At 35.6% G+C, this 10906-nt stretch overlaps 1 protein-coding gene across 1 annotated transcript in view; it reads left to right on the top strand.

Annotated features, from left to right (window-relative positions):
* Positions 1-426: 426 nt before the first annotated feature.
* LOC117109888 overlaps positions 427-10906 on the top strand; it is a 13599-nt gene continuing 3119 nt past the window's right edge. The window contains exons 1-12 of the mRNA XM_033252347.1: positions 427-560; positions 826-912; positions 2396-2578; positions 4129-4479; positions 5223-5441; positions 5527-5676; positions 5941-6027; positions 6598-6735; positions 7256-7345; positions 7801-7879; positions 8299-8551; positions 9311-9493. Of these exons, the coding sequence (XP_033108238.1) occupies positions 479-560; positions 826-912; positions 2396-2578; positions 4129-4479; positions 5223-5441; positions 5527-5676; positions 5941-6027; positions 6598-6735; positions 7256-7345; positions 7801-7879; positions 8299-8521 (1689 nt within the window). The 5' untranslated portion in view covers positions 427-478 and the 3' untranslated portion in view covers positions 8522-8551; positions 9311-9493. The remainder of the gene's footprint in view (positions 561-825; positions 913-2395; positions 2579-4128; positions 4480-5222; positions 5442-5526; positions 5677-5940; positions 6028-6597; positions 6736-7255; positions 7346-7800; positions 7880-8298; positions 8552-9310; positions 9494-10906) is intronic.

Here is a 10906-nt window from a genome sequence, read left to right as displayed (position 1 = left end):
AAAAAAAAAAAAAAAAAACAAAAAAAAAAAAATAAAACACTTAATTAGTTAAACACTTAATTTTTTTTAGGGAAATGAGCGGACATAGTACATTATACTAGCCTTCTCGTTTACATTTGGTGGTTTTGGGCTGTTTTGGTAAGCCCTGTTATTTCTGAATTTTGGTTGATTGTAAAGTTTCTCGGGATTAAAGTCAGATTTTGAATATCGACGACGTTGCCGCAGTCTATACTGGAATCTAGGTTGAGTCTTAATGGGGAGTGGGGCTTGCAAAATAAGGTGATTTTTAAATACTTGAGCGTGATTTTTGGGGGTGGGGGGATGGGCGAGTATTTTTGCTTGTCGTAGCGTCGAAGGACATCCGGGGGTGTGTGCTTGTCTGGTACTATAATTTTCTTTGCTCGCTGGCGGCGCTCTTTAGACACATGGAACTCTATAAAGAAGTACGTACCAAAACACAAGCACGCGTTTTGAGATAATGGAAGTTCCTACGTTGCATGACATTTGTCTTAGGACTGTCGCAACATTAAGTGACACTCTTGGATGGGAACTCATGAAAGGTATTTATTGGTCTTTCGATTATCTCAGGAATATTTCGAACAATCGTATTCATATTATTAAATCGGCCTATGCTATGGGCATGTCTAGGCCAAGCCGAAAACCAACAAAAAAAAAGAAGGCCAAACAAGCGTGTGTTAGTGTTCTGCCTCAGCCTCCAAATAGCCCTGAATGGTTGCAGGTAAAATTGGCCTAGGCCTCATTACGATAAATATAAGCCTAGGCCAGGCTGTAACGTTTCTAACTGCATCTTTTTAATTTTTCTAGATTTACCACAGCATGTTCTTTCAAGTCTGATCGAACTTTTACCCTTTTTATGTCTGAATGACATCCACGATGGATTACTAGATAGAGGTACGTACTAAAAAGTATATTTTACTCTTTAGTTTAGTAGCTATTCTTCCATGTCAACTTGTTTTGTTTTAATTTGCTGCAAATGCACCGCCATGAAAATATCCCTATCTTTTAACCATTAGCGCTTCTTCGAAAACATCGACTGATTTCACTACAAAAACCGTAGCTCAAAAACTAGAGGTCGGATAAATTAGGTTGAAATGCTTCATGGTTATAAATATAGCTAATTTACAAAATATTTATTTTCAAATATTAACCCTGTCATACTCATTTTTTTTTGTTGAATTACAAAAATATAGGCAGTATTAGTATGTTTTGAGCTGGGTTATGTCCTATCATTTCTTTACTATGTCATAACTTTGCCTACACTAAACCAATCACTTAGGTTGAAGCAGCAAAAAAAGCAAATTTTCTTGTGATCAATTATATATTACAATTAATCTAATTGGATAAAATTTTCTTCCATCATTTTTTAGTTCTATCAAAGGCATTCAAGAGCAAGCACTACCCAGGCTTACAGCTGGCCCAGGGAATTGGCATGTGTCATTTTCTGAACTGAAGAAAATAATGCTACCTGCTGTATCAAAGACTTGATAGTGAACAAATTTTTATACACCCGTTTCAGATAATCAAATTGCTCAAACACTGCGCTGTGGAGCGCACTCAATCAGCAGTGCAAATTTTTGTTTTTCTTACACGCGCGCATTATTAAAAATGTTTTGTTATGTGGTCAAATCAAGCCAAACAAATTTATGAGCGAGCCAAATGGCCGAGCGGTTAAGGCATGGGCACTGTGATCATATCCCACAATATCAGCACAGGTTCGCGGCCGGCTCGCTCCTATAGTTCTGGTGGTGAAACAAGTCTTCTCGGATAAGGACTATAAACTGTAGGCCCAGTGTACACAAATGCTCATAAGCACTTTAAATCCATCTATTATTATCTATTATTATATGCCATAACTCAGCCCCATGTCAACTCGGCCCCATGTCAACTCGGCCCCAATTCAACTCGGCCCCATGTCAACCCGGCCCCCTAGTCAACTCGGCCCCATGTCAACTCGGCCCAATGTCAACTCGGCCCCATCTCAACTTGGCCCCATGTCTACTCTCTCCCAAAGTCAACTTGGCCCCAAGTCAACTCGGCCCCGTAGTCTAATATAATTTAGATTAAATTTCAGAAAAATAAAAATTATAATATTTACCCACATGAAGTCAAAAAATAATTGTAGGCTAATGGAATAAAACAAGTGGATGAAAACATTTTTTATGAAAAACCCATACATCCACAAGCAGAAACAACCTTGATTACGCAGCGTTTATTGCAGTAATTATGTAGCCATTTTATTTTGTCGAGTTTTTACCAGTTTTCTAATAGACTGGTCGATTTTACCACTGCACAGGTGGGCGTGGTTTAACGAACGATCAGTCGAATACAGCCATTGAGATGTCCTACCTCATTGTTGTTGTCACTTCTTTAATAGGTGTTGATCCTCAGCATGTGTGGATGAAACATTACAGAGAGGGATTCAAGTACTCTGGAAGAAGAGAATTTTGGTTGCTGCAACAGAGTAGTAATGAATGTGATTGGAGACAACGCTACTTAGATTTTTGTTCAAACAAATTACTAAGGCAGATTGCGCAGTTCCAAAGACTCTTTTGTGATGGTTAGTTAATTTTTTTCTGTTTGAAATTGAAGGTTTACATAATGACAAAAGGCGAAGTAACTGCTTGCACCACATAGGCATTTTTCTCATAGTAGTATTTCTTGCCCGGCTGTCCCATGACAAAATAACATAACTGCTTTTATATTTTTGTTAAGTTGCGTTGTTTTGCTTTGGAATGGCCATGCCTCAAATTGTACTATTGTTAATAGAATAAACATTCATCCATCCAAATTTAACTAAAAAAATGATATCTTTATAGCCAAATGGGCATCTAGATGTATGAAAAACTGTTTGGTGTGAAAGAATGTTTTTTTTTACCTTGGGAGTTATGGACACCTCCTCCAAAACCATGCCAGCTTTCTGGCTATGCCCTTCGACTGTTGTTTCAAGCCAAATGTGCGACCCAGTAGGGAATCTAGGGGATCCCCTACCGAGGTCCCTGGACTATGAGTGCCATTTCCGTGTGCATATAGACACATCTGTTCTTAAAATTAGCTTCAACCACATTGAGGCTGATGTGGGAGTGGATCCTCATTGGGCAGCTTGGACCAGGAAATTGAACTCATCGTTGGGAAATCTCTGGCATCGCCTCTGAAGCGCCTACTGCTCATTTTGTTTGACTCCCTATATTTTTCTTATTTTGTTACAAAGCACTCTGTTTTCCTGGGTCATTGGGTCCACATGCTTAAGTGTTGCTGCCATATTGGCGCAGTAGCAGGCAACTCGACCTGGTGCCTATCAAAGATCTTATAAACACAAGATAGAATGCTCCGCGATGTGCAAATTCTGTAATAACGCATGAACAGCGCCCTCTTGCAAAATTGAAAACATTTGAACCTTGACTGCTCTGACCATAGGGTACGCCGCGCGACTTTACGTGTAACAATTAGAAGCGTTTGATTTACAATGCGCCTTCTCTTTAGAACATAAGGAACAAATTTACGTACTTGGTAACAAGCTTTGGCATAACACAAACACCCTATATCAGATCCATGGCAACGACTAGGACGCCCTCTCCCAAAACCGATTACTGTTCTGTGCCAAATCGATGCTTCTATTTGTTACGTGTAAAATCGTGGCGAACACTATCTTGCGTTTATAAGATCTTTGGTGCCTATTTATAATCCTGGGTGGAGAGAAGCAACTAAGATAAAGTGCCTTGCTTAAGGATACAAGCGAAGTGCACAGTGATTGATTGAAACCCTGACCTTGAGGTTAGGAACTAAACTGTTCCCACTGCACCCAACTGCCTCAACAAGAAGCATTTTACTTGATTCTTCTGAAGCAAATCCAGTTATTATCTATTCCAACACGACGAATACGAATACTAATACGAATGAACTTTATAACAATTACAATTACTATCAAGAATCATTTTGACAGCACCTTTTATACAGCTGTATACAGTATAGTATGTTTGTTGCATACAGTTATCAAATTGTTATGTCTGTTGTCGTTCTGACAACGTTCTACTTAATTTTCAGTCTATGGAGCTCATAGATTCCTAGGCCACATTCATGCGTTCTGTGCGTTCTTTTTGTTTTTTTCAGATGTTGTTAATGACAAGATCACTAAGGCCCTCACAAATCCTCTTGATTCAATAGTGCAGCATGGGCATGTCAACAAAAACAAGTCTCATTCCAAGTATTCACCAAAGGCGATCAATATTTGGGGAAGTGCTTGTAATATCTTGTCTACTAATACTGTTGCTAAAGACATTCTGACAGATACTGTGGAAGAGGTTACTTTTGAACATCTGGTGTCATCACAAGTAGATAAAGTTCACCAGCTAATATGCCATTTGTTGATGCAAGGACACATTCATACAATCAACATTAAGGATGTTAAATCTACTTTTTTCAATGAATTTTTCAAGTGTCTTAGACTGAGAAGCCAAATTTGTAAGTACAATAATGTTAATTTCTGTTTAGTAGATTCTAAAGTTATGATTGCTGTTGACTAACTTTGACAAAGATGAAGGGTAGAATAGTCAAAATTTGAACATACTTTTGAGCATACAAAATGTGCATTGACATTTTATATTATACACAATTTTACCACTCAGCTTTTTAGCATGTGAAAAACAGTCTGGTTGTTTTACCTGGGGGTGGGGATGTATTTGCTTGGATAAACTTAACCACAGCTTGGGTAATTCTACCAACACTAATGTTATTAAAGCTGTTCGACCAAAACAAGTCTGAAAACAAGGCTTCTGAGGTAGTTAAATGAAAAAAATACACTTCATATTTTTGATTTTTAGATTTTTGCACCCAAACTTTGATTTTTCAGTGTGTTTTTAACAGGTGATTGGTGTCAGGCCAAACAAAACAAGGGGTTTTGTAGCCAAATTCCTTTTCGCAGACTGCAACAAAAAATTGCCATCAGACCACATGTGACCAGTGGCCGCATATGGCCGGGGGGAGAAGGAACACTCTTCCCAACTGTGATTTAAGGGCTTTAAGCAAAGAACATAGGATCTATATTATTTAATTGGTGAGAATACAGTATATTAATTCATAATTATTACAAAAATAGAAATTGCATACAACTTCAGCAGTTATGACTCCTTATGTGAGTATATTACTGAAATTTATAAACCACTATTCAGTTTGCGTCCTTTTATATGTTTTTCCTTTTCTCACAGCACCTGGTGATGGAATCCATACTTTCAATCCATCCCATAATAGATGTGCAGAAAACAGTGAACCAGATCTTGTCTTGCCACCCAGCATTTGCAATGCATTGTCTAGGTTGAAAAGAGTTTCTCTAGTTAGTGTTGAATTTCATGAAGCAAGTCTAAAGATACTAAAGAGCCTGTTCCTAAATATGGACAAATTAGATGAAATTGAATTAATAGATAATGGTAAGTGATATAAATAATTATTAATAATTAATTTTAGATATATTTCACAAGAAACTTGAATCTTAACTTCCTTTTTTTTTTGCAGGTATACCAAGCACCATGAATGTTTTGACTTGTCTCGGTTTGCTCACTGATGACCGCCAACGATCACTGTCTATAATTAAATATGAACATAATGCGATTTTAGGTTGCTTTGCAACAATCCAAGAAATTATACGTCATCAAGGCCACATAGGTACGTAAGGCAAACAGAAATATGCATTCCCCTAGCCTAAAATTTTGAAAAGCGGCATTATTATTATTTGCTGCATCATCAATCTTTCATTGGAGTTCTTCTCAATAAATGAATTACAGTTGTAAGAGCTATTCCATGTGCTATCAGCCTAACCATTATCTTCATGATCGTTATCATTGCGGTGGCAACATACAATCATCACCAAAGCAATAGATAAAAATGAAATAATAACTGACAAAGTTATTTTCTTGTTGTTTTTGTTAGATACAATTTGCTGCATCACCCATCTTTCATTGGAGTTTTGCTCAATGACTGAATTACAGTTGTATCAGCTATTCAGTGTGCTATCAGGTAAATTAACATAACCATTACCTTACCTATTTCCTTCAGGTAAAGTAACCCATAAGGCTAAACATAACCACTTATAATGATTGTAATATTAAAAATATGTTTGATATGATTATAACATCATATGTTCCTATATTCTGTTGCTGTTATTTGTTCTATGTGACAAGACATTTCCTCTGCTAGTATATATCGTTGTTAGTGGGTTTTTTTTCGTATACATCTATGTACATATTGTTGTTACAACAATAATTTTTTTTTTAATCATTATTTACCATTAATTGAAATAAATGTTGGTGACACTGACACGTTTTTTTATATTGTGTTTAAACGTTGCTATGCAGCAACACTATATATTGGATATATTTTGCCTACAACTTGTTTCCAGCTTACAGTTGCTTCACTGTGTGTGAGTGCAAAGTATCTGGGAAATAGGTACTGTGATAATAACAATGGTCTCTGGTCTATTAGCATGGCACTCTCCGTGAGAGCAAGAAGTTGCAGGTTTGAGTCCTGCTGTAGGACCCTTATTTTCATACAATTAATGTAATTATTTTGTAATCTGTCTCCTTGCAGAAAATAAGAAAATGATGTTTTTAAGTGTATATGGGAATCAGATAGACAGCATGCAGCCCTCACTGTTAAAGCTCTTTCAAGATGGATGCCTGCAGGGTTTAGACCTAGGCCAGACTAAGTTTACCCTAACAGGATCTGGTAAGATTAAGTTCAGGTTTGCATATGCAATATATACTGTAAGCTTCTGCATGCTTCAGTGGTCATCTAAGTCAAATACCAGCACATAAAAGATATTAATATTGTTTCTATTGAATGGATAGGTGAATTTATTCAGTGTAAACACCAAGGAAGTCTGAAGAAGACTTATTTTCAGTGAGGTCCTTCTGGTGGTGATTGGGCAGTACACGGTAGACAATCCCCTACTCTTTTCCAAAGAGTGTACTGCATTCTTTAACGTGCGCACAGGCCATATTGCACACAGGATAAAAGGATTAAACATCCCATCCAAAAGACGGTGCGCTAACTTGCATTTCAGCCCTCCACATGAAACACAAGGAGAGCAGTGATAGGAATTGAACTTGGAACCTAGAGATCCCACGGTTCAGCGCGGCTACCACCAGTTTAGCCGAATGAGCTAAGCTGGTTTTGTTCATACGTTAATTATAACTCATGTTTACATATGTTAATAGTGGTTATGTTGAATCTATTAAACCTTCAGGTGTTACCACAGATTTTGTGACTGAACTTTTGGCAACTATGATGACCAACAGACACTTGAGGTACCTAGGGCTGGCTTCTACTATGCTTAGTAAGTCCTTTGCCAATATTGTGCAGTTTTATTTATATCATGGGTTGTTGTTGGTGTATTTCATATGAAAGTAATCAAGTGGGATGTGCATAGAAACATTAGCATTATGCATTACAGTATATAAGACTGATTATGCACTATAAGACTGATTATGCACTTAAGAATAATTATGCATTATAAGACTTATTATGCACTATAAGACTGATTATGCACTATATAAGACCGATTATGTATTATGCACTATATAAGACCGATTATGTATTATTCAGGACCACTTATGCACTATAAGACTGATTATGCACTATAAGACTGATTATGCCCTATAAGACTGATTATGCACTAAGACCAATAATGCATTATACAAGACCAATTAGGCACTATAAGACTGATTATGCACTATGTAAAGCAGATTATTGTTATTTATTTGTGAATGATGAGGTACTTTCCTTTTCCAGGTGATGCTTGCCTCTTGAAACTTGCAACTGGAATCACAGATGAGGCTTTTGATTCAGAACTATATAGCATAGATATAAGGTAGGTCCATGAATTAGTAGCATGCTAGATGGAGCTTGTCTTCCAATCCAAGAATATTTTTTCATACAGTTAGCCATGTCAATTCAATCAATCAATCAATCAGTCAATCAATCAATCAATAAACCAATCAATCAGTCAATCAATCAATAAACCAATCAATCAATCAATCAATCAATCAATCATTTAATTAATCAATAATTAATAGCAAACATATATGTATCTGCAATGTAGAATACATACAGTACATATATACAACTGATACATAGATACTCATATAAAGTATATTCAAGGTGTTTATAGCCACCATTGCTGAATTTTGTTTCCTGATCAATAGATACAGGACCAGCCAATATTGCTTGTCAACCCTTGTTAATTTAAAATAGAAAATAAACTCTGCTTTCTTTATTTTTTTGATGCAGCTTCAACAGGAGAATATCTCCTGAAGGTTTGAGAGCATTTGGGCAAGAACTTTTACTAAGCTTTAAGCCGACAAAACTAAGATATCTACGGCTTCAACATAACTATACTTCGGGTCTAGAATCTGATTACTTCAAGGACCTTCACAATGTTGTTAATGTCCACAAAGCAGGACCATCCGAGGATGCAGAGACTGACTTTAATGACCATGTGGCCAACATGTAGAACATACAGTAAGACTGTTAACATATACAGGTAAGAAGAACAGTGTTGATAATAATAATAGAATTGCTCTATCTGTTTGTAAAACAAAATATAGAGCTTTCCCTCATTGACATATGGAGAATTGATTTTGAAGTTGTAAAGCCAAAACAAAATCATAATAAACACAAGGACTGCAATGGTACTGGTGAAGGGAGTGGGGAGTAATACCATATATGGCTATACAACCCAACACTGACATAAATTGTTGGTTGAGTGAATATTGTTTATGTATTTCATTTCACAGTAGTTTTGCAGTGAATCCAGCTATAGAAATTTATTAATTTAAGTACCAGTTTATTAATATTACAAATACTGTACGTAGAATATCATTTTTACTAGGCACATCTTTATTACATTGTCTTTGCTTGGACCAAGTTTGAAGATGGTCCAAGCATGTAAAATGACCAAAGAGAAGGGTAGAAAAACACTGTGCAAATACAAAGGAAAACAGGATAGAAAACAAAATCAGAACAAACAAACAAACAAACAAACAACAACACAGTATACACAACATGAATGAAAGTGGTATAGGTTGAGAAAAGAGGATGATGATGTGGATAATTATGAGGTGCTATATTAATCCATGTATTATTAATATAGTGATGATGATGTTGATAATGATGATAATGTTGATAATGAAGAGGTGTTGTAATTGATCTATATTATATAATGATCTATATTATAAAATGATCATAATATTAATAAATTATAATATATTATTAATATTATGATTTCTTTTTCAAAATGTAGGTATGGCCAGTCCTGCTGTATTATTCAACAAGGGAAAACCCAATCAGTGTCCAAATCAGCATTCCATTGGGCCCTTCGGTGGTCAGTTGATGGTCAGTGATGAATATTTGTAAGAAAAGGAAGAAAGAAAAACAGCAATATTTTAATCAATGCTGATCTCAAGACATTTTAATGTTTTTCAAAGTAAGTCGCTTAAATTATACTATCATAATATCTTGAAACACCTTAAAAATTCAGTCAAAACATTGAATAAATTATATAAAGGATCAACTAAGTTGAGATAACAATATTTGGTTATTTTAGGTGAAAGTTGGAGATTTTCAATGAACCTCATCAAACTAGTAAAAAGTGGTATGTTAAAATTTGACTTAGTTAACAAGAAAATTTCCCCTAAATAATAATTAAATATACTGTACATTGAATTAGGATATATTTTTTTTTTACTTTTAAATTTATTAATGCAATACAGACAGTACATCTTTATATAATATTATAAATATCTCTTTTTTCATGAACTGCAAAAACCTGAAATTAGACAAGATGACAATTTTCTGACATTTTGGCTGTTAGCGTGTTTTGCCAGAAATAGTTTTGTAGATATGGGTAATTCCGTGTCAAATCAACCAGAGGTCCCAGGTCGACCGTCTCCGATTTTTATAAAACTTCTTAAAAATGATCCACTATATGAAAAATCAACATACACAAAATATTAGCCCTACTGGATATGTAGTTTCCGAGATATTGACGCCCCCCCCAAAAAAGGGGTGTGGCTCTTCAAGATGCGCAAATGCAATTTCCTCAAACTTTGGAAGCTTATAACTCGAGATTGGTAATAGCTATCAAGGTCAAACTTGGTATTCTAACTTATATTCCACCATATTACACAAATATGGCATCAAATTAACTGTTATTCCTTCTTTTTTGAAGTTATCTGCACTCAAAATAGCCACTTTGTTTAACGACGCAATTTTTTGTGATTTCAATGTCACCCTGTGTCCATATGAGTGAGTGTATACATCTTAAATTACAGATATATTATCTATGGGTAGTTGTCTCTAGCCACAAGCAAGCACAGGCTGATCAAATGAATTAAATTGGAATGGCATCCATTCAAAGTTGGGACCAGCCCTAAAAAAGTGAAAAAAGCCCATGTTTCCCATTAACGGTTCGTCATGTGGACAGTTAAAATCTTTTCTTAAATTTACATCAGTTAACCAGATATATTAGATCTACTTATACACCAAATTTCAGCTTTGGTACTCAGCTCTTCATGGTTAGATACTATGTTGAAAACTACACATATTTTAACATAATTGGAAATAACTAAATTTTGTAAGAGTTGGGTAATTCCATGCCATGGGATCATAGATTTTTAAAATTTTTTATACTGATAGTTATTCATGTGAATTGAAAAACCTGAAATTTTTAGACTCCAATTCCTGTTTGTTTTCCTGTAGCGGCAGTTTGATTTAAAAGGGGGCGTGGCACAAATTAGTTGATTTTCGTATGCTAATATCTTTGGAAGTACAGCACCTATAACCTTCAGATTTTACTGCTGATTCCAAATCTGCAATCAGAAAAGTTGTAGCATGTACC

Source organism: Anneissia japonica, unplaced genomic scaffold (assembly GCF_011630105.1).
Source record: "Anneissia japonica isolate Jap-2015-1 unplaced genomic scaffold, ASM1163010v1 scaffold585_len4108843_cov191, whole genome shotgun sequence".
Lineage (NCBI taxonomy): Eukaryota > Metazoa > Echinodermata > Crinoidea > Comatulida > Comatulidae > Anneissia > Anneissia japonica.
The sequence above is the reverse complement of the archived record's forward strand: the minus strand, read 5'-3'. Positions and strand labels throughout refer to the sequence as shown.